Source organism: Schistocerca nitens, chromosome 6 (genome assembly GCF_023898315.1).
Source record: "Schistocerca nitens isolate TAMUIC-IGC-003100 chromosome 6, iqSchNite1.1, whole genome shotgun sequence".
NCBI lineage: Eukaryota > Metazoa > Arthropoda > Insecta > Orthoptera > Acrididae > Schistocerca > Schistocerca nitens.
This window is the reverse complement of record NC_064619.1, coordinates 351,642,448-351,667,164: the sequence shown is the minus strand read 5'-3', so window position 1 is coordinate 351,667,164 and position 24,717 is coordinate 351,642,448. Positions and strand designations below refer to the sequence as shown.

The following is a 24,717-nucleotide window of genomic DNA, read 5'->3' as shown; positions in this document are numbered from 1 at the left end:
CTGAGGGGTCCAAGATGTGGAGGAGGCCCTGTCTGTGGCTATGTAGAGTGCACGGTGCTGTAGTCTACAAGTTGTTGCTCATGTCGGCACCAATGACACTTGTCACTTGGGTTCTGAGGAAATCCTCAGTTCCTATAGGTGGCTGGCAGAAGTGGTGAAGGACGATGGCCTCACTCACAGGAAGCAAGCAGAGCTCACAATTTGCAGCATTGCAGCCAGAGTTCATCGGGGCTCTTTACTCTGGAGCTGAGTGGCGAGTCTCAAACTGATGTTGTGTCACCTCCGTGACGGTCAGGGCTGCAAATTTCTGGGCCTATGTTACGCAGTGCAAAGTCGCAGGAGTCCCCTTCAGTCTGCACTATACAAAGTAAGCAGCTACTAAGGAACCAGAGTACTTGTGGACTGAGCATAGAGCTTTCTCATTAGGTGGTAGTCTGAGGTCCTCTAATGAATGTCCAGAGAGCTAAATCAGATCATGTACGAAGTGGACACACTTCAAAGTTCACAATTTTAACAATAAACTGTCAGAGTATTCCTTATTAAGTTTCTGAACTCACTGAGCTCCAGGAAAGTTGTTGTTCTCAAATTACTCTCAGAACCGAGAGCTGGCTGAAACCAGATGTAGAAATAATAAATAATCATCAGCACAACAGCCCTCTATGAGCCTTGGCCTTCTGCAGAAGATGTAGAAAGCTCCAAAATATTTAGAGCCATCAAAGTATATCGAAAAGACAGATTAGATGCCATACGAGGGGAAGTGTTTATTGCTGTAGACAAAAATATTGCATCTATCTAGGTTGAAATTGAGTCAGGCTATGAAGTTATCTGGACACGAAGTAGCAGGCTTAGACGAATTCAAGTTAATTATTGGACACTTTTACTGGCCACTTGATAGTTATAGCATCTTTCATGGAAAGTCTAGGCTCAGTACTGTGGAAATACCCAGATAGAGCAGTATTAGTTGGAGGCGACTTTAATCTACTGAGTATAGACTGGGATATCTATGGATGCTCTACAGATGGCACAGGCAGACAAGTCTTGTAAAGCACTTTGAACACGGTTTCAGAAAACTGCCTTGAACAACTAGACAACCCACATGCAATGGAAATATTTTAGACCTTGTAGCTACAATCAGGCCTGACCATATCGACAGTGTCAGTATGAAGATAGGGATCAGTGGTCATGGTGTTGTCATAGCAACAGTGATTACTAAAGTTAATAAATCTGCCAAGAAGGTTAGAAAAGTATTTGTGCAAGAAAAAGAAGATAACCAGTTGTTAGTATCCGACTTACACAATGAATGGAGACCATTTATCTCCAATATGATGGACACAGAGGAATTATGGGCAAAGTTGAAACAGATTGTAAATCTCGCTCTGGAGACATATGAGGCACCCAAGTGGATTACGGATAGAAACGACCCTGCTTGGTTTAACAATAAAACTAGAATAATGCTGAGGAAACAAACTGTTGACTCTCAGTTCAAAAAAGAATGTACAAATGTTGACAGGCAAAACCAAGCAAAAATTTATGCATGCATAATACCAATTCACAAAGCAACCTCCACCATCATACCTTGGTGTTAAATCCTGTTGAGAACCTGAGGAAATTCCGGTCATACGTAAAATCACTAAATGGGTTGAAAGCTTCTATCCAGTCACTCATCGACCAGTCTGGGATGGCAACAGAAGACACCAAAAAGAAAGATGAAGTTTTAAATTTCATTCGCGCATAAGAATTGTACAAACATACCGTTGTTTGAGTGAAGTACAGACTCCTGCATGGAGGACACAGAAATAGGCATCCATGGTAGAGAAGCAACTGAAGGGGATGAAAACAAATAAGTCACCAAATTTGGTTTTATGGAGAGTACTCTGCAACATTGGTACCTCACTTAGCTTGCATTTATCATGAATCTTCCATCCAGTGCAAAGCCTTAGAAGAATGGACCCACATAACTACAGACAGCTGCAGAATTCTTGAACACATCCTGAATTCTAATATAAAAAATTTCAAAATTAAATTCTGATGACTGAATTTTATTCTGAAATATATACAACTGTTGAAAATCACAGCTATGAATAAATTTCATTGAGAGAGAAAAGCTTCCTTCCACAAATCGGCACAGATTTAAAAAGCTTCACTCACGTGAAACTCAGCTTTTTCTCACAAGATATTCTACAGACCACATTCTTAGATATCTGTGAAACGTCTGACATGGTGCCCCACTCCACACTGTTGGCATATGGTTTCGTTTCCCAGACACGTGAGGGGCTCACAGACTTTTTAGGTAACAGAACCCAGTAGGTTGTCCTTGACAGCGATTTTTCATCAGAGACAAAGGTATCGTCTGGAGAGCCTCAGGGAATTGTGATAGAACCACTCTTATTCTCTACATATATAACTGATCTGAAGGATAGGTTGAGCAGCAATTTACGGCCATTTGCTGAAGATGCTATGGTGTACAGGAAGGTGTCATCGCTGAGTGACTGTAAGGGTATACAAAGTGACTTAGGTAGAATTTCTTGTTGATGTGATGAATGGCAGCTTGCTCTAAAAATAGAAAAATGTAGGTTAACAGAGATGAATAAGAAAAACAATCTTGTAACGATTGAATACAGCATTATTAGTGTGCTGCTTGAGAGTCTCATTGATTAAATTTCTAGGTGTAAAATTGCAAAGCGATATGAAATGGAATGAGCATGGCAGGTTGGTAGTAGCTCAGCTTTGTTTACTTGGAGAATTTTGGTAAAGTGTAGCTCATCCATAAAGGAGATGTATGGAACACTAGTGTCACTCTTTCTTGAGTACTGTTCGAGTGTTTGGGATCCCCACCAGGTCAGATTAAAGGAAGACATCAGAAACAATTCAGAGGCCTGCTGCTAGATTTGTTATCAGTAGCTTCGATCAGTATGCAGATATTATGGAAATGCTTCATGAACTCAAATGGTGAGTCCTAGAGGGATCACCTTGCTCTTTTTGTAAGGCACTATTGCAGTAATTTAGAGGTGGTGGTGGTGGTTAGTGTTTAACGTCCCGTCGACAACGAGGTCATTAGAGACGGAGCGCAAGCTCGGGTTAGGGAAGGATTGGGAAGGAAATCGGCCGTGCCCTTTCAAAGGAACCATCCCGGCATTTGCCTGAAACGATTTAGGGAAATCACGGAAAACCTAAATCAGGATGGCCGGAGACGGGATTGAACCGTCGTCCTCCCGAATGCGAGTCCAGTGTGCTAACCACTGCGCCACCTCGCTCGGTGTGTAATTTAGAGAATTGGCATTTGAGTCCAACTGCAGAACAATTCTACTGTTGCCAATGTATATTTTGCGTAAGATCCATGAAGATAACATGCAAAATCAGAGCTCATATGGAAGCTTTTAGACAGTTGTTTTTCCCTTGCTCTATTTGCAAGTGGAACGGGAAAGGAAATGACTACTAGTGGCACTTGGTACCATTTGCCATGCACCACATACTGGCTAGCAGAATACGTATATAGATGGAGATGTATACCCTCAACACATTGTGTAGTAAACTCTTCACTGGACTGTTGACGCACTCGACACCTTGCATAATTTGGATAGAAGCTGATCTGTCACTCACTAGACCATACTACATATCTGCAGTCAGCTACTGTCCAGTTTCTGTGCTGACAACTACTTTTGTATGTTGCTGTGAGCAATGGCCTTGTATGAGGTACTCGACTCCAAATGTCTGTTTCATGTAGTTCCCTTTGCAATGTTTGCTCCAATACTGGATGACAAGTACCTGCATTTACTGACAGCAGAAATTCATATCCCAAGGCATGGCACTCTTTGCTCATCCCTGTTGATTTGGATCTTTTTACGAGCACTGTTATTACATAGTGTTACGTGACTGCGAGTGGTACACCATTTCTCATAAACACACTGGACAGTGCACATTCATACACCAACAAATCAGAGTACTACATTCATGCTGTGATCACGGTACATAAAAAAAATAGCTCCTTTTTGCTATTCAGGCACATCTGCACATCCCTCAGAGTCCATACAACCAATTAGCACAGTGAAAGGTAAAGGTCTCACGTTCGAGTCCCACTCTGGAAAACAGTTTTAATCGGCCCAGAATTTCAAGTTTAACTGGTACCAGGTCTACACCATCTACAGTGGTCCAAAGTGACCAGTGTGCTTTTTTAAGGTTTTTTTCTGGAGGGTGGGACACCAATATCTTTTTCTGCAAGTGTACTTCACCATACACCTTTTTCTTAGGTTATTTAACTGGGGTATCACTGAGACTCAGATTTCTACTACAGGATCTGCTAGATTTAGCAACAGTTTTGAGAGAGCACAAAGAATTGAAACCTTTTAAATTCACACAATGAAGCAGATCACTTACCTATTAATTGTTAGGTATGAATAAGCATTCCCTGTTAATAACGGTGTGAAACAGGGGTGTGTGTTAGCTCCTACATTACTTGGGATTTTCTTTTCCCTTCTGCTCAGATTTGCCTTTGAAGACTGTGAGGAGGGAGTGTATCTACATACGAGGTCTGATGGAAATCTTTTCAACATTGCTCGCCTCAAGGCCAAGACCAAAGTAAATACAGTTGTTATCCGTGAGTTGTTATATGCGGACGATGCATCTCTAGTAGCGACCACAGAAGATGAGCTGCAGTATATAATCAACAAATTATCAAATGCCTGTGAAAAGTTTGGTCTACTCATCATCCTTCAAAAGACTAAGATCATGGCACAGAGCACTACCAACCTTCCATCCATTAGCATTGATGGCAATCCTCTCCAGATAGTTGATGACTTTACCTACTTGGGAACCACAACATGTAGCAACTTGTCCATGGACACTGAACTTACTAACAGAATCGCAAAGGCATCATCTGTCATGGCTAGATTGAAAAACAAAGTATGGAACAACAGACTGCTTACCACAAAAACTAAATTAAAAGTCTACAACGCTTGTGTTATAAGCACCCTTCTCTATAGCTGTGAGACATGGACAACTCTTTCTAGGCATGAATCTCGACTCAACAGCTTCCATCTCCACTGTCTCTGGAAGATCCTTCAGATCTCTTGGAAAGATAGAGTATCCAACACCGAAGTCTTTCATCGTGCAAGCACAACCAGCATCTTTGCACTCCTGAGTCATCGACGTCTAAGATGGTTGGGACATGTCAGGCGCATGGATCCTGAACGGATACCAAAACAGCTACTGTATGGCGAACTTCAGGAAGGTGTGAGGCCAGTGGGACGACCGCATATTCATTTCATTTCAAGGATGTCTGCAAAAGAGACCTGACCAAGACAAGAATCAATCCAAGTCACTGGGAAAGCATTGCAGATGACAGTGTCCAGTGGCGAGTAACTGTGCCCAACGGCGTCAAGTTCTCAGAGGACGAATGCACACAGGAACAAATCAGGAAGAGGACAAAGCGAAGAGACAGAGTGGCTTCTGTTCGAAGTCCCTCAAATTTCACATGTCCAAACTGCAGTAGGGACTGCCACTCTCGAGTGGGTCTGTTTTGCCACAGCAGACACTGCAGACTCTGAACCAAGCATGCTACACCATCATCCCTCAAGGATGGACGGATGCCATTTATGAATAAGCAACGAAAAACCTTTCAAAACCAGTACGATACTCAGTTGAGAGGAAAGAAAATAGCAGGAAATGGGAAAATAAATTATTTACATCAGTGTGCTTGAAAAAAAAAAGAGAGAGAGAGAGATAACCATATGAGGAATCTGAATAATACTGGGCCATGCTAGTGTGAGGTGAAACACCACAGAATAAATAGAATAATAGTTAACTGGAGCAATACTGATGCTTAAGAAAAAGTGCTAAAATTAATAAATACATACACTGCATACAATGAAGTAAACTACAGAAAATATAAATACAGTTGAAAATGGAAACAACAAAGGATACATCCAAGCACTGGCAAAGAAAATGTTAAGGGATGACACAGGGTACCATTCCATCGGTCTATATAACTATTTTTCTTCTGTACGATGCTTCAGCAGAGGATTGGGAAGCTTATAAAAAAGACTCAGACAGCATATTTTGGTTCTCAGTGAGAGACTCAGATTTGTGCAAAGTCTTATTCCTCCGTCTAAGGTGTATGAATTACTACACTCCTGGAAATGGAAAAAAGAACACATTGACACCGGTGTGTCAGACCCACCATACTTGCTCCGGACACTGCGAGAGGGCTGTACAAGCAATGATCACACGTACGGCACAGCGGACACACCAGGAACCGCGGTGTTGGCCGTCGAATGGCGCTAGCTGCGCAGCATTTGTGCACCGCCGCCATCAGTGTCAGCCAGTTTGCCGTGGCATACGGAGCTCCATCGCAGTCTTTAACACTGGTAGCATGCCGCGACAGCGTGGATGTGAACCGTATGTACAGCTGACGGACTTTGAGCGAGGGCGTATAGTGGGCATGCGGGAGGCCGGGTGGACGTACCGCCGAATTGCTCAACACGTGGGGCGTGAGGTCTCCACAGTACATCGATGTTGTCGCCAGTGGTAGGCGGAAGGTGCACGTGCCCGTCGACCTGGGACCGGACCGCAGCGACGCACGGATGCACGCCAAGACCGTAGGATCCTACGCAGTGCCGTAGGGGACCGCACCGCCACTTCCCAGCAAATTAGGGACACTGTTGCTCCTGGGGTATCGGCGAGGACCATTCGCAACCGTCTCCATGAAGCTGGGCTACGGTCCCGCACACCGTTAGGCCGTCTTCCGCTCACGCCCCAACATCGTGCAGCCCGCCTCCAGTGGTGTCGCGACAGGCGTGAATGGAGGGACGAATGGAGACGTGTCGTCTTCAGCGATGAGAGTCGCTTCTGCCTTGGTGCCAATGATGGTCGTATGCGTGTTTGGCGCCGTGCAGGTGAGCGCCACAATCAGGACTGCATACGACCGAGGCACACAGGGCCAACACCCAGCATCATCGTGTGGGGAGCGATCTCCTACACTGGCCGTACACCACTGGTGATCGTCGAGGGGACACTGAATAGTGCACAGTACATCCAAACCGTCATCGAACCCATCGTTCTACCATTCCTAGACCGGCAAGGGAACTTGCTGTTCCAACAGGACAATGCACGTCCGCATGTATCCCGTGCCACCCAACGTGCTCTAGAAGGTGTAAGTCAACTACCCTGGCCAGCAAGATCTCCGGATCTGTCCACCATTGAGCATGTTTGGGACTGGATGAAGCGTCGTCTCACGCGGTCTGCGCTTCCAGCACGAACGCTGGTCCAACTGAGGCGCCAGGTGGAAATGGCATGGCAAGCCGTTCCACAGGACTACATCCAGCATCTCTACGATCGTCTCCATGGGAGAATAGCAGCCTGCATTGCTGCGAAAGGTGGATATACACTGTACTAGTGCCGACATTGTGCATGCCCTGTTGCCTGTGTCTATGTGCCTGTGGTTCTGTCAGTGTGATCATGTGATGTATCTGACCCCCAGGAATGTGTCAATAAAGTTTCCCCTTCCTGGGACAATGAATTCACGGTGTTCTTATTTCAATTTCCAGGAGTGTATATCAGCTTGACCCTTTACAAGAACCAGTAGCTCTTACTTTTGATCAAACATGCAGTTTATTGTCCAACTACCATTGCATGTTGTAGCGGAGCACGGTGTATTCTACCGATGCTGCAAGAAAGCAAACCAGTCATACAGGGCCTGGGCAACCAAACTTCACAGCCTTAGCCATTAAGTGTCAGTTCATTTCTGATGCCCAAAATGACTCTTACCCAGACTCGTGATGTGTAACACAATTAACTGTTTAGCTCCAGACAGGGAAATCTTCCTGGAGGCATTACTAGATAGTGATTAACTAGACAGAGATTACCTCTTAACTAGGTGTGCACAAACAAGCGAAAATTGCATTTTCTACTGGAATCCACACTTGTGGAAGCTTGCTGTTGTTATTCCATAGACCTATTAATAATTTGTTATGGCTGTACTGGAGCCAAAATGATTACAGTTGCAAAAGGCAGCACCTTTTGTATGAAATCAGTTCTATTAAGCAGAAGAGAATAAATGTTATAAAAAAGCCATTATAACATTTAGATCGAGTATTGATCATAATTTTGCTATAGTACTGTTAATCAGTATGACTTCATAATAGCAGATTCCAGTACAAGATGCAAATTCTCATTAGTGCATACACACCCAGCTGCAAGTTAATGGGTTTAGAAATGCATTTTGTCTGCTGGGCTAAGCAAGCAAGTGAGTCCAGGTCTACATTTGTAACATACACGCTGCGGCATGTCTTTCTCATAGGCCTTGATGTAAGCCACTATGACGTCAGGCTCATCGGAGAGGCAATTTGTTGTTACGAAGCACTGCACAGTCTTCCTACAGCTTTTGACACATTGTGCTGTAGGCAGACACTTGTATGAGCACTATGTTGTTGTTGTATATCACGCATTACCTTTGCAACTTAAGTTTTATTTATTTATTTATTTTTTCTCTTGTTCATGTTTTATTGCTGCAGTATTGTTCTGCAGTAGCGAGACATAGTAATATCCTTTGTTAGAGTATTGGTTCTTACTAGTCAAAGTTACAAAAATTTAACTGAAAACTATAACAATGAAAAATTCATGGAATGCTAAAAAATTCACGGTTTTTCCCAGTTTTCTTCCAGATGAAAAAATTCCCAGGTTTTTCCCAGATCTCCCAGGTTGTATACATCTGAAATAGCATGATCTTTTGAAGTTTCTAGAGCAGCAGGTAAACATGTGGGCCCGACAACAAGCAGACCAGGGCTAGCCCAAGCAGCCGCGACCACCACAACGCCAGCATCAGTGCTCTCTGTATCCATCTTGTGCTTTCTGTTTTGTCCAAAAAGAATGTTCAGTGTGCCTTAAGTGCTGGGCTACTTGTCATGTTTGCCAGAAGAAAGGCCACATTGTCTCCATTTCTCGTTCGCTAAGGATTGCTCAGGACATGGACATGGACGTAAACTGTGAGACTCCAATGCTTGTGTCTTTTCCTAGGTTGTTTATCGAGTTAAGTATTTTTTGGCAAGTGCTCCAGCTACGAATCGACACAGGTGCTGCAGTAACATTACCGAATTCTCAAATCTATGCAAGTTTAGGTTCACCACTGTTGACACCTCTCAAGCAGAAGATTATCAGTTATATCAAACTTTGCACTGTTGGGACAATTTATGGCATCTGCCTCTTACATGTCAGTGGTTCATTACATTACATTTTTGGTGGTTGCTGATACCAGTGTTTAGAACTTGTTCGGGATGGATTCATTTCAGGCACTTGGATTTTCTATCGTATCACCAACACAGCTCACCTTGTGTCCAATCACGTACCGTATTCTCAATTGGGAATACTGTGTGAGGAGTTTTCACATTATTTTTTTTTTTTTTTTTTGGATGTGGTACGAGTTTTTCTGCTCTATTTCTTTGAAATCCAGAGCCCAGACTCATTTTTGTTGCGAACATCCTATTCCTGTCACCCTGACAGATCAAGTGAAAGCAGAATTGGACAGACTTCAATCTCTAGGGACAGTGCAACTTGCTATGGCTAGTGAATGGTCGTCTCCACTGGCTGTAGTTCAGAAGCCATTTGGGAAACTTTGCCTCTGTACCGACTTCAGTACTACTGTCAATGTGCAGTCGATCATGGTTCTGTATCTTCTCCCACTTCAGATGGCCAGTATTTTTATAAAATTGATTTGTCTGAAGTGTATCTGCAGGTTCCTTTGGACAAAGAGTCTAAGCAAGTTCTGGTTTTGAATACTCCTTTTGGACTACATCAATATTTGTGCCTTCCTTTTGGTGTGGCTAGTGGCCCTCCAATTTCCCAACAATTTTTAGATCAACTGAACATACCTGTCCTGGATTGGATTAATTATCAGAATGATATTGTTGTCACGAGCTCTTCCATGTCCACAGGCTTACGATGTAACATCATGAAACAACAGTTATTTCAACCTTCTATTGTTTATTGTTGTTCGAGGTCTCGTGGGATGGGATTTGCCCTCTGCCAGAACACACATCCACTGTTTCATCTATGCCTCACCCCTCATCCATGAAGGAGCTTCAGGTCTTCCTATGGAAGATAGCCTACTACCCTGAATTCCTGCTGGGGGCAGCCACATTGGCCCAGATTGTGAACGTGCTTCTCAAAGGTTGAAACCAAAACTACTCTTGGCCCCTTGTTTAGCCACATTCTCTCTGGACCAGCAGGTAGTTTGGCAACTGACACTTCACAGTATGGCCTCGGCACAGACCTAGCACACCAATATGCCAACAGCTCTGAAGAACTTGTTGCTTTCACCTCTAAATCTCTCACTACATCCCAGCTGCTTTACTCTCAGGCGGAAAAAGAGGCACTTGCAATATTCTATGCTCTCCAGAAATTTCAAGTTTTTTTTGTATGACTCCAAGTTCCATCTTATTACTGTCCATAAACCCTTTATTTCCTTGTTCAACTCTTACACTTCCTAGCCTGACAAGGCAGCACACCGCAACAATGCTAGGCCCTGTTCTCGTCTTGCTACAATTACAAAATCCATTTTCGACCTACGTTTAAACATGCCAATGCAAATGCCTTTTACTGCCTCGCTGTGGTCCTGATCCCAACTTTGATCATGAAGAATTAATTTGCCGTTTCAGACTTTCCTGAAATAAGAACTGCTTCATTGGTTCACGGGTGTCACTTTGGATAATGCTGTAGAAGCTGCACAATATTTCAAAAAGACAGCTACTCTTCAGGTGCTTACTGGCATGTTGCTGAAGACCTACTGTCTTGCTAGAAAAGCACAGGCACCAAGAGTTGGGACTGTAATGTCACTGTAGACAAATCACAGAGCACGGTGACATCCAGTGCCTACTGCTAGAGATACTTTTATTTGATGTTTCTTGAACACAGCCTGCCAATGTTAAAGAAAATGTTACCAACATAGGGTAGGAAAATTACCCTCATGGAGTTCTGTTTCTTCTGGCTGTTCTTTAGCTTTAGTTTGCGCATGTTGAAATGCATTATGGATCTGTTTATCAGAGTACCCATTTTGTACAAACACAGATCAAAGATTGCTATCCTGTGCCGATAAGCTCCCTGCATCTGACATAACTCTAGCACTATGAACCAGAGTCCGTAATATGCCACTGCATTGAGATGGGTAATGACAGCTCATACATATAGGTCTGTGTGAGTTGCTTTATGAAACACATTGTGATCCAAGGAACCATCTTCTTTTCTGCGGATCAAGACATCTAAGAATGGGAGGTCTCCATTTTTCACCTCTTCCATGTTGAAACAGATGCTTGGGTGGAGGGAGTTAAGTTGTTCCAGAAATGCAAGAAATGCTGCTGCTCCATGTGGCCAAACTACGAAGGTGTCATCCACATATCTCCACAAACATTTAGGTTTCAACACCACTGAATTAAGTGCTCTTTCCTCGAAGTATTCCATAAAAAGGTCAGCTACTATGGGAGACAAAAGGTTACCCATAGCAACACTGTATGTCTGCTCAAAATTATGCTCATTAAATAAAAAGTAAGTTGAGATGAGCACATGTTTGAATAGATGTAAGATGTCCCCTTCCAACTTAGTTTCTGTAAGTTGTAATGAATCCACCAGAGGTACTCATGTGTACTAAGAGATCACATTGAAACTCACTAATGCGTCAGCTGGTTTGAGGCACAAAATCTTCAGTCACCTTATAAAATCTTCTGAGTTTCGAACGTGATTGAGCCACGTGGCTTGATCAGCGATACTCCCGCTGCCAGTATGGGTCATCTTTCCGGTGGTGTGCGCAGAGCCTGCAGGGGCACCACATACTGGGCCAATCGGGGAACGGGCGGTAAGCTCTAGCAAGTAGTGTGGGATTTTGCTTTGGGACGCCTAGCAGTAACGTCGTTGGGGAAATATGGTGGACGGTACAGGCGCCGTGCGAGGCAGCAGGAAGAGTACATCTAAAAGGGGCTGTTACCCAGGTGACAGCGCCGTAGCAAATATCGCCAGCATGGAAGCAGTCACATTACTGGGAAGCCGTTTGTGTATTTTGCTTCCTGCATGTCTCCTGGCACCGGGATCTGTGGCAGCTGGCTCCGTCAAACAAGCAAGAGGGCCTTGATTGTGCTGTAAATTGTGGCTGGAATCAACTACTGGGTTCAGTGCTGTTGACTTCATTTTCTTGGCCAGCCGGTGCTACTCCTACTGAGTCTGTCCTCAAATGTGTCAATTTCAACTTGCTTAGTACACACATAAGATAATAGATTTGTACTTCTTAGCTGATGTTCATTAATAGATTGATTAATTCTACAGACGATGTGCTATAATAAATTATTGTATTTCTAGTTACTTAAGGCAGATTTCAGTCTGCTGAAGATATCCACTAGTTCTGGGATTTTTCGTGCCTATTTGTGACCACTGCTGCTCTCTTTTAGGGGTCCATGCCAAGCCTGTATTGGAAGCAGCTGAGTGAGCAGGTGTCCACTTCTGGACATCGTTTGTTGAATCCCATGAGGTTGCTTGGTCACATTAAATTTTATATTTAATATCCTACATTGAGTAAATAATTTTTAACTTATTTCACCAAATGTGTAATAGGCCATAAGTGCCGTGGTTTATAAATGTTTAAATTTTGAAGTAACTTGCTCTCACCTAAATGGTAAATTTGAAGATGTGTGGTAACTTTAAAAATGTGTTGATGGTTTTATTTGTTATTTGTCTTGTTTAAATGTGCCAAATAAATGTTCAGTGCAATTGTCGATGGTGATTGCCTGATGTGTCACTTGGTCCAGGTCCTACCACCCCACAGCCTATTGTGCCGAGCTTGTGTCGTCGTGTAAAAGGTTGAATTCCATGCTGTGCTAACACATCAGTGATATTTATATTTTCCTACCAAAGGGCTTAGAAGAAACGCCAAATATTTTGGTAGGTAAAGTCTTGGGGCTCCTATATTCTTCACGATGGGGCAAAGCAGGACCCCTTCCTTGTGGCTCTTATGCAGCCCACGAAGTTGTGGTTGAGCTGGCACTTGTACCCTTAATCTCTTTTTAAAATGTTCAGTAAACTGGCTAGACTTGAGAAGCGCAGATGTCTTCTGTTGTACATCAGTTGGATCCTTCTGAGTACTGCAGTAAATCCATCATCTTGCCAAAGTAAGATGTTGCAGGCACACAGGTAAAAATCAGTATTTCTGTGTCTTCTCTTAAAGAATGGAGAGCTTTCCTTTCCTCATTGTTGATGTTCTGCATGGGTGCAGGCATCCTGGTTAGGGCCCTACAAGCCTCTCCCCTTATTTCTTCAGCAGTCTCACTCTGATTTTTCAAGACACGTTGCTCAATGGCACTGATAAATAACCCTCGATAGGCAAGGTCTTCGAAGTGGGTGCAAAATTTAGTCCCTTTTCCAACACCAATATCAAAGTGTCACTCAGCTGTTTATCTGTGAAATTAAACACATTACTTCTACATGGTTAATGTTCATGTGATGACTGGCGTGTAAAGCAATGGAACTTTGAAGTTTGACATACCATGGCCTGTTTCCGTGTCCAGTCTGAAAGCGACCATGTTTTACTGTCCACCCTCTCCCAGGAATTCGCTCCCAGCCATGATGAGATATTCAAAAGGTAGTGAAAGCAAGTTCCTGGAGACTAATTCTCACCTAGTGTAACAGATTCTCTCTCTCACCAACACCATGCTGGCTCACTGTTTGATCCTCTTGGTGGTCGCAGAGTCTATATAATTAGTACACTTGGCAAATGTCGGTATAGTTTGCTGGTCCTAACATCTCAATAAAAAGGCGAGAGAGCACAACAGTCTGTTTCTCTTGTTGAGGAGTTCATCGAACTCACGTATTCTGTTGACTATCACCTTCCAGTAGAGGTACCAGATGTGCTGTTTGAGACTTCCCTGACATAGTAATTACTTCACTGGTTTATGGGCACTGCATCGGATAATGTTGTAGAAACTGTACAATATTTCACAATACAACTGCTTGTCATCTTCAGGTGCTTACTGACTATTGGTAAGCACCTGAAGATGACAAGCAATTGTCATGTTGAAATATTGTACAGCTTCAACAACATTATCCGACACAACAGCCATGAACCAATGAAGCCTGGATTGCTTTGCTTCCATCTTGATATTGAAACCCAGGCTGCAGCCAAGGGTTTCCTAACCACGAGCTCACTCATAGCAGCTGCCACTGCCACCGACCCGGTTCTGTGCCAGGTGGTTTGGTTTGTTCAGCAGGGCTGGCCACATAAACCACCAGATTGGGCTTCAGTCACCCTGCACAATTTGTTTTCCTGATGGTAGCGCCTCTCTGTCTTTAATGGTGTTTTGTTGTTGTCCATGGAAGGCTTCTTTCCTAGAGTAGTCATTCCTATCGCGTTATGGCGATAGGTTCTGCATCTTCTCCACCAGGGCCACTGGGGAGTTTCACACACCAAGCTATTGACTAGGAGACCTGTTTTTCGACCAGCGATTGGCTGCAAGATTTTTTCTTTTGTCATGGCATGTGAGCAGTGTGCCTGACAACATGCAGCTCCCAGAGCGCCTCTGTCCCCTTGGTCCACTTCACACTAACCCTGGGAATGCATTCATGTAGACTTTTCGGGTTCCCTCTTGAATGCCTATTGGCTCTAAGTTGTGGTCGCATTTTCCTGGTTTCCTTACTTTCCCCAGTGTGCGTCGACATTGGCATATGTCACAATTCATATGCTTTTGAGGGTCTTTTTCTATTATTGGGTTGTCTTGTAGCTTAGTTTCAAATAATGGGCCCCAGTTTGTTTCTCACACCTTTCAATTGTTTTGTTCCCGTCATGGCCTTCGTCATGTTACGGCCCCGCCACTCCATTCTCAATCAAAGCGTGAGGCGAAACAACCAGTGCATATGTTCAATTCCCAAATGAAAATGTTTGTTGCGGATTCTTCGCCAGTTGACGCCATTCTCCATTTTCTGAGCTCCTACTGCTTCACACCTACGGGAGAGCAGAGTCCAGGAGAGTTGTTGCACAGTCAGCAGCCGTGCACGTTCCTCCACCTTCTGCAGCCTGAGCCGCACCTGCTGCGGTTGGGTTCGTCCAACTGCTTTGCACCAGTATTGTAGGTGTGGGCGTGAGGGTTCAGTCGTCAGCTGAAATTGATACCAGCCACTGTTGTCTGCCGCCGGGAATACCGTCTTGCTGATGTCCTTGTGGCTGACAGGTTAGTTGCATGCCACTTTGATCTGTTGCACCTCTTCTCCCCACCAGAAGCTACCCGTTCCCGGATATGGACTCCATCACCCTCCGCCTCAAGCCTGTTGTCGCCTGCTGTGGAGGCCCTCCCATCCCATTGGCTGCCTCCTTCACGTGTGGTGCCCTGGGGTCACAGCTTCCCAGAGCCATGTTCCGGTCCGTCTCTGGCCTAGGGTCCATTGTCGCAGCCTCCTGTTCCAGTAGGTCTGCCTCCACTGGGCCCTTCACCATCATTCATCGTCTCAGCTACCGTGACCAGTGGATCCAGCCCCACATCCTCCGCACTGGACGTGCCTGCTGATGACAACGTAGAGACGGAAATGGCACCTTGCTCCCTGGTGCTGTTGTTGGGCGCAGCACGGACCCACTACTGTCGGGTATGCCCATGTCTCCATGTGTTCTGGTCCTATGGTCTGGTGCCCCCGCTGTTGGCACCAGCTGCCACCATTCCAGATCCAATGGATGTATCTCTCATCGGGATGTCGGTAGCTCCTCCGTCACTCTGGTGCCCTTTTCAAACAGGAGAGGTGTGCTGTATCCTGCTACTAGCAGATGTGAGTGTGAATGCGTCAAGTGTAGCATTGCCACGTGTGCTTAAATCAACCGCCAACTGTTTACTTGGTTACTCACATTCAAATGGCATAACTGGTGGAACAAACACCTAAATAATACTGTTATGTTCTACAGTGTGTTCAGTAACACTGGGACACAAAACTGTATCACACCAGCCTTGAAAGTTCAGTAAATCATTTCGCTACAGAATGTTCAAATAGCTTGCAGGTTAACTGAAAGATGACATGCACATGTTTACAGGTGATCCTTCCCTTGGAGCAGTATGCTTTGTCAGCTGCCTTGGCTAACCTTCCCTTGAATTTATGCTAAGCAGACTGTTCTGACAGAAGTTATCTTTCACAAAGTCAGCCACTTATACAGCTTACAGTTTACAATCAGATTATATCCGATATTTTGACTTGTTATTACTCAAGCTGCCCTCAGTTTCATCCTCTCAGATGTGAGGATAACAAACTAATTGTAATGTAGTACGTACTCAGATTATAACTGATTAATCAGCTTCTGAGACAATTTTAGCTTTCTGCACTCGTGTTCCTTAAAGAGATCCTCACTAAATATAAGTTTTTAAAGAATGTGCATTCGTCATACCCTGTTGACAGGCAACAGCCAGAAGCTATGGTACCTCCAGCTGTGCATTCATCTCAGAACTCACATCCACAGGGATGGCATCTTGGCTATTCACTCACCCTGTACTTATTCCAATGCTACAAAACACACAGTACACAAGAGCGAGCCTCTTTTGGAGAAAACATGGCATCTATAAGTTGAATAGGTACTAAACTCTCAATAAATATCAAAGAACCTGTCTACAGTGGCGGTAACCTACTGTCAGTTAAGACTGTTCATAATGAAATAATACGGTCTCAAGATGCCTGCTTCAGCAGCCTCTCCACTTAGACATCCTCAAGAGAGTTATTTCTGAACACTAGAGATCAAAATTGGCACTCTAAAATTTCTTTGGCCTCAATATTTGCCTGGTCTTATGCTGGTTTTATTTTTGCTCCTTATGAGCCTCTGTCATGACTCAAAGAGTCCCAAGTGACTTTTCCTTCACTAGATCATTTCTTTCAATGAAGGAGCCATCGGTAATAACATCTAGAGATACTGCCTCTGCGTGTGTTAGTCCTGCACTGTTCACTTCTGTTTTGGCAATAAGTATGAAGTCTCCTTTTGTATATTCTGATTGTTTATCTTAAATTATGCTAGAAATATTTCAAGTAAACATACCTTCCAATTCCTGCTGCAAGTCAGAAGCCTGGCAACGAGAACTTCTTTCCTGAGATAGCTGTCCTTCAAGAGTTGCAACCTCTTGCTGTAGATTCTCTCTTTGCAACTGTAGAGATGTTAACTTGCTCTGCAATTCACCTTGCACCTGTTCTGCTGTAGATTTTGCTAATGTCAACTCTGCAACCTGCTTCCGGAGACGAGTATTGCTTTCCTGCATGTCTGTCAACTAAATCAAAAAGGTCACAGTGAGTTGGACATCTTGCAATATTTATCTTTTACTCATTACATTTGCTTGTGTGTTCACTTGCCTGTTTTTCTAAGACATTTATCTTGTCATTAGTTTGTTGATTATTGTTCATTTCTCTTGTTCGTTTATTCTGCTCATCTTCCAATTTTCGTTTCATTTCCTGGAGAACCACTTCAGTCTTTCTCCGGATATCAGCTTCTGCCTCAGCTTTCCGTAGCAACTAGAGTGGCAAAACAACAGAAACATTTGTTATCTAATTCAATAAACACTACATGTTATTCAACAGAACATTTATCTACTCTAAAAAGTATGATCAGTTTGAATGGATGCATACTTTTATAATATATAAAATGATTTCACCTCTTTGATTTCCTGTTTATGGAGCGTTATCCTCTTCTCCAACTGATCATTCATCTCTTCTATTTCTGCTTTCCTCTGATTCACTTCTTCCAGTTGTATGTACACAGACGCGTGTTTAGCTTCAAGACACTTCACAAGAGAACGCTGGTTTTCTAGTTCTGCCTCCAACTGAGTAACTTGTTCAGCAGATTCCAATATTGTCTTCGCTGTTTCAGCTTCACTCTAAACAAAACGTACATTATAGTCAATACTCAGATGTACGCCATTTTACACAATGCAGTAGCAGCAAAACATAGAACTGCAGTCTCAGGCAACTGAGATAGGTTTCAGTTGTCTGAGATTGCAGACGAGTGTGCAAGTTGCGTTTGCGTTTGCATTTGTGTGTGTGTGTGTGTGTGTGTGTGTGTGTGTGTGTGTGTGTGTGTGTGTCTACTGCCGACAAAGGTCTCAATGGACGAAAGCTGTAAGTGTGTGAATCTTTTTGTTGTGCCTATCGCGATATAGTGGGAATTAGTGAAGTTCGGTGGCAGGAGGAACATGACTTCTGGCCAGGTGAATACAGGGTTATAAATACAAAATCAAATAGGGGTAATGCAGGAGTAGGTTTAATAATGAATAGGAAAATAGGAATGCGGCTAAGCTACTACAAACAGCATAGTGAACGCATTATTGTGGCCAAGATAGATACGAAGCCCACGCCTACTACAGTAGTACAAGTTTATATGCCAACTAGCTCTGCAGATGATGAAGAAATTGAAGAAATGTATGATGAAATAAAAGAAATTATTCAGATAGTGAAGGGTGACGAAAATTTAATAGTCATGGGTGACTGGAATTCGGTAGTAGGAAAAGGGAGAGAAGGAAACATAGTATGTGAATATGGATTGGGGCTAAGAAATGAAAGAGGAAGCCGCCTGGTAGAATTTTGCACAGAGCATAACTTAATCATAGCTAACACTTGGTTCAAGAATCATAAAAGAAGGCTGTATACATGGAAGAGCCCTGGAGATACTATAAGGTATCAGATAGATTATATAATGGTAAGACAGAGATTTAGGAACCAGGTTTTAAATTGTAAGACATTTCCAGGGGCAGATGTGGACTGACCACAATCTATTGGTTATGACCTGTAGATTAAAACTGAAGAAACTGCGAAAAGGTGGGAAGTTAATGAGATGGGACCTGGATAAACTGAAAGAACCAGAGGTTGTACAGTGTTTCAGGGAGAGCATAAGGGAACAATTGACAGGAATGAGGGAAAGAAATACAGTAGAAGAAGAATGGGTAGCTTTGAGGGATGAAGTAGTGAAGGCAGCAGAGGATCAAGTAGGTAAAAAGACCACGGCTAGTAGAAATCCTTGGGTAACAGAAGATATATTGAATTTAATTGATGAAAGGAGAAAATATAAAAATGCAGTAAAGAAAGCAGGCAAAAAGGAATACAAACGTCTCAAAAATGAGATCGACAGGAAGTGCAAAATGGCTAAGCAGGGATGGCTAGAGGACAAATGTAAGGATGTAGAGACTTATCTCACTAGGGGTAGGATAGATACTGCCTACAGGAAGATTAAAGAGACCTTTGGAGATAACAGAACCACTTGCATGAACATAAAGAGCTCAGATGGAAACCCAGTTCTAAGCAAAGAAGGGGAAGCAGAAAGGTGGAAGGAGTATATAGAAGGTCTATACAAGGTCGATGTACTTGAGGACAATATTATGGAAATGGAAGAGGATGTAGAAGAAGATGAAATGGGAGATACGATACTGCGTGAAGAGTTCGACAGAGCACTGAAAGACCTGAGTCAAAACAAGGCCCCGGGAGTAGACAACATTCCATTGGAACTACTGACGGCCTTGGGAGAGCCAGTCCTGACAAAACTCTACCATATGGTGAGCAAGATGTATGAGACAGGTGAAATACCCTCAGACTTCAAGAAGAATATAATAATTCCAATCCCAAAGAAAGCAGGCGTTTACAGATGTCAAAATTACCGAACTATCAGTTTAATAAGTCACAGCTGCAAAATACTAACGCGAATTCTTTACAGAAGAATGGAAAAACTAGTAGAAGCCGACCTCGGGGAAGATCAGTTTGGATTCCGCAGAAATGTTGGAACACGTGAGGCAATACTGACCCTACGACTCATCTTAGAAGCTAGATTAAGGAAGGGCAAACCTACGTTTCTAGCATTTGTAGACTTAGAGAAAGCTTTTGACAATGTTGACTGGAATACTCTCTCTCAAATTCTGAAGGTGGCAGGGGTAAAATACAGGGAGCGAAAGGCTATTTACAATTTGTACAGAAACCAGATGGCAGTTATAAGAATCTAGGGGCATGAAAGGGAAGCAGTGGTTGGGAAGGGAGTGAGACAGGGCTGTAGCCTATCCCCGATGTTATTCAATCTGTATATTGAGCAAGCAGTGAAGGAAACAAAAGAAAAATTCGGAGTAGGTATTAAAATCCATGGAGAAGAAATAAAAACTTTGAGGTTCACCAATGACATTGTAATTCTGTCAGAGACGGCAAAGTCCTTGGAAGAGCAGTTGAACGGAATGTATAGTGTCTTGAAAGGAGGATATAAGATGAACATCAACAAAAGCAAAACGAGGATAATGGAATGTAGTCGAATTAAGTCGGGTGATGCTGAGGGAATTAGATTAGGAAATGAGACACTTAAAGTAATAAAGGAGTTTTGCTATTTGGGGAGCAAAATAACTGATGATGGTCAAAGTAGAGAGGATATAAAATGTAGACTGGCAACGGCAAGGAATGCCTTTCTGAAGAAGAGAAATTTGTTAACATCGAGTATAGATTTAAGTGTCAGGAAGTCATTTCTGAAAGTATTTGTATGGAGTGTAGCCATGTATGGAAGTGAAACATGGACGATAAATAGTTTGGACAAGAAGAGAATAGAAGCTTTCGAAATGTGGTGCTACAGGAGAATGCTGAAGATTAGATGGGTAGATCACATAACTAATGAGGAAGTATTGAATAGGATTGGGGAGAAGAGAAGTTTGTGGCACAACTTGACTAAAAGAAGGGATAGGTTGATAGGACATGTTCTGAGGCATCAAGGGATCACCAATTTGGTATTGGAGGGCAGCGTGGAGGGTAAAAATCGTAGGGGGAGACCAAGAGATGAATACACTAAGCAGATTCAGAAGGATGTAAGTTGTGGTAGGTACTGGGAGATGAAGAGGCTTGCACAGGATAGAGTAGCATGGAGAGCTGCATCAAAACAGTCTCAGGACTGAAGACCACAACAACAACAACATCGCGACTCGGCATCTCCGCTATATGCTGAGTAGCAACTTTCCTTCTCTAATATTGTTACATTTTATGTATTGTGATTGTTTATCCTAATTTTTGGAAGACATATTTTGAGTATACATACTTCTCCATTACTGTTTCAAGTAAGATGCCTGGTGAAGAGAAGAAGTTTCCATGATAGTTGTCCCTTGAGAACAGCAATATTTTGTAGCGGATTCTCTCTTTGCAACTGTAGTCATGTTAAGTGTCAAAAGATTGTTGATGTTGGGTGAAATACCTCCATACATACTGAATGGAAAAGCAGTGCATTACTTCAAAATAATTCTTATTATGAATCACCATAAACAACCTTAAAAACTGCAGTAAATTGTGTGCAAAACAGTAATCCTGGGAAGCCATATCAGTCCATACAGTATTTACAGGACTGCAGCTACCACTCTCATAATGTGATTCCCTTTGCCTTCTGCCCTACACAGCTTAAGCTGTTAGTTTTACCACTGTCACTGACAATTGTCAGACGTATTACAGTTTTCACTTCAGAAACAGACAAGCTTGTTCATACTCTATCAGTAGCATTGTATCATGCTTATGGCTTTCGATACATGTCCTGTTAGCATAACTGGCCCAGTACACATATCAGCATATCTCTCAACATTATGTGTAAATTGGTAACTAGCAACTGAATGACTCTTCAACAGAAACTACACTTACTTGGTAGGATGACATGGCTGACAAACTATGGAAATGTAGTTGCCATCAAGAAGAGACTTACAGTCAACCACTAATATCCTAACTATATCATTTTCCCTGCTCCACATCAATCACAATGTAGGTCAAGATTGAAATGAAGTACAGCTACTATTGGAGTTCAGAGGATGCTACAGGTAAAATCAGAACTTTAGGCAAAGACTACCTGCTAACTGAAAGAATCATATCTGCCAAATGTATAGTGTCAGTCATAAAGTACTTTACAACTTTAAAATGATATATAAATTTATTGAGGTAACTTACAGAATCGGTGGACATGTCATTTTGTAGCAAACAACCTCAAGTTTCATATAAAAGTGTCAAGTTTCATTATGGTTTGAAGCAGCTACTATTTGCGATGTGGCAAACATCCCACAGGTAATCAATTTCTTCCAAAACTTGTTGCAGTAAATCAGTTGTAACATGTGCAGTGCAGGTAAGATTTTTTCAGGTTGGCTGAACTGTTTGATAGTGGAGAAACAGACACACAGTCTTTAATGAAACCCCAGAGAAAGAAATCCATTGGTGTCAAATCCGGGGAGTGAGGTAGCCATGCAATTGGCCCTTTACACCCAATCTACCGACCTGCAAGGAAATTATCGAGGAAACCTCGAACTTCTATGAGGAAACAAAGTGGTTCACCGTCTTGCTGGTAGTAAACCAACCCATCTCAGTCACTATCATCAATCTGTGGAACTGAAAGGTTTTCAAGCAAATTCAGATACACAACACCAGCGACAGTTTTCTGCATGGAGAAGAAAGGACTATACACTTTCAAATTTGCTAAGGGCACTAAACACGTCAACTTTGGGACTGTCATGAAAGTGTTCCATAGTTGCATGTGGATTTTCACTGCACCATATTTACACAAAACAGTTGCTGCAGAGTTTGTTTTACGAAACCAAAACAAACAGCAAGCACACTCCACACCAGTGAAAGTAGCCATTTTAACAGTGCACTATGCTGGTGCTCCTGATTGTGGAATGGGGTAATGACGCACTACATGTAAATCGAAGTTTACAGATTGTTTGCTGCAAAATGACACATCTACTGATTCTATACATAATCTCAAAAAATTTCTGCATCATTCCATATTTGTCAAGTCCTTTTTGACTCAACCTTAAAAAAAAAAAAACAACCTACTAAACATATACCCTTTTCTTAACCGTTTCCAAGTAAACCAATGAAAACTACTAGGAACGGGAAACATGTAGCGTCGTCCTTACTAACTGTGTCAGTACGCAGTTCACTTGCGCATGGTGCACTTGTTTACCTCAAGTCTCAGTCCGACAGTGCTTGTTGTAGTGCACGGTACTGTGTGTTCCTACATGAACAACGAACACAGTTTTGTGTAGTGAAAATGCCATGAATCTTCACACATGCAGAGTATGCTGACATGGTGTTTGTCTATGGTTTGTCCAATGGGAATTCCAGAGCTGCTATGCAAGAATACCAACAACGGTTTCTGAATCGCAGAGGGCCAGATAGCAGGGTGTTTCATGGATTGCTTGAGCGTGGTACACTTCCCAGTGCAAATGTTGTCCTGAATGTCCCGCACAACAAACTCTTAATGGAGTTGAGAACATTCTTTAAGTAGTAGAACACAACCCTACTATTAGCTCTAGAAGAATTGTTGTCCAACTTGGTATTCTTCAAACATGATCATGGTCTGTATCCCTTTCATCGGCAGAGTGTACAACATCTGCAAGAAGGAAATGCTGTCGCCCGGCAAGAATTCTGTCAATGGATCATTGCCAATGAGTGGTTAATTCCACATATTCTGTTCACTGATGAGTCAACGTTTACCGGCAACAGAATCAACACCACACGCAACTCTCATGTATGGGCAAATGAAAATGTGCACGCTACTGTGGAAATGAATTTTCAATGACGGTTCTCAGTCAACGTGTGGTGCAGTATTATTCACAAGACCAACTCATCAGTTCAGTTGTTTTAGATAACCACTTTACTGGGAGACGGTATCTTGAGTTTCTTCAAAATGTGTTATCAGGGTACTTGGAGGATATCCCTTTGGCAACACGAGCTCCTATGTACGTTCAGTATGACGGAGCTTCTACATATTCCGTATGGCCAGTGACACAGTATCTCAACACAACGTATCCTGGTCACCGGATCGGTCGCCACGAAGTCACTGCTTGGCCACCGAGGTCATCCAATCTTACCCCATTGGATTACTGTTTGTGGGGGTGGCTGAAGAGTGATGTCTACAAGTGCAAAGTGGACGCTAGAGAGAAACTTCTCGCTCATATTTTACATGCTTGTGCGCAGGTAAAGGAATGCAAAACTGAACTCTTGATTGGCGACACAACACCTGTCTATAAGAGCAGCAACATGCATTGAAGTTGACAGTAGACTGTTTGAACATCTGTGATGAAATGTACACAACTAAACAAACCATAACATAACAGTACCTTAATTTACCATCACCTGCACCTTTCCCGTTCCTAGCTGTTTTCATTGGTTTACCCAGAGACAGTTAAGAAAAGGGCATATGTTTATTAGAAGTTTTTTTGTTCATAATCACCAGTAGTATCACCCTTAAAGCATGTACCTTTCCTCCTGATTCACTCTGTATAAACATATAAGGGGTTTAGAGGGAAAAGATCAGACAATAAACATAAATTACTATTGAACACAGAGACTACAATCAAGCACAGATAAAATTATATTAACTAAATGCTTCTGCACTAAATACAGGACAAATATAGGTAGACTGATTGATTTTGTATGTGTAAGTGGCAGTCAAATGAAAACAACACACTACATAATACGTCCAGTGCAGGTACTGGTAAGGCAAGTATGTATGTGGTACAGAAATGCTCTCTAATGAGAATCCAGAAAGAACAGTGCGAACGTTCACTACACCTACATCTACATTTATACTCCGCAAGCAGAGGGCACTTTACATGCCACTGTCATTACCTCCCTTTCCTGTTCCAGTCGTGTATGGTTCGCAGGAAGAACGACTGCCGGAAAGCCTCCGTGCGCGCTCGGATCCCTCTAATTTTACATTTGTTATCTCCTCAGGAGGTATAAGTAGGGGGAAGC

At 42.8% G+C, this 24,717-nt stretch overlaps 1 protein-coding gene across 1 annotated transcript in view; it reads right to left on the bottom strand.

The window, feature by feature from the left end:
• LOC126262367 (rho-associated protein kinase 2) overlaps window positions 1–24,717 on the bottom strand; it is a 248,922-nt gene that overhangs the window by 127,945 nt on the left and 96,260 nt on the right. Inside the window, 3 exon segments of the mRNA XM_049958953.1 lie at window positions 17,024–17,249; window positions 17,332–17,490; window positions 17,631–17,806. Of these exon segments, the coding sequence (XP_049814910.1) occupies window positions 17,024–17,249; window positions 17,332–17,490; window positions 17,631–17,806 (561 nt within the window).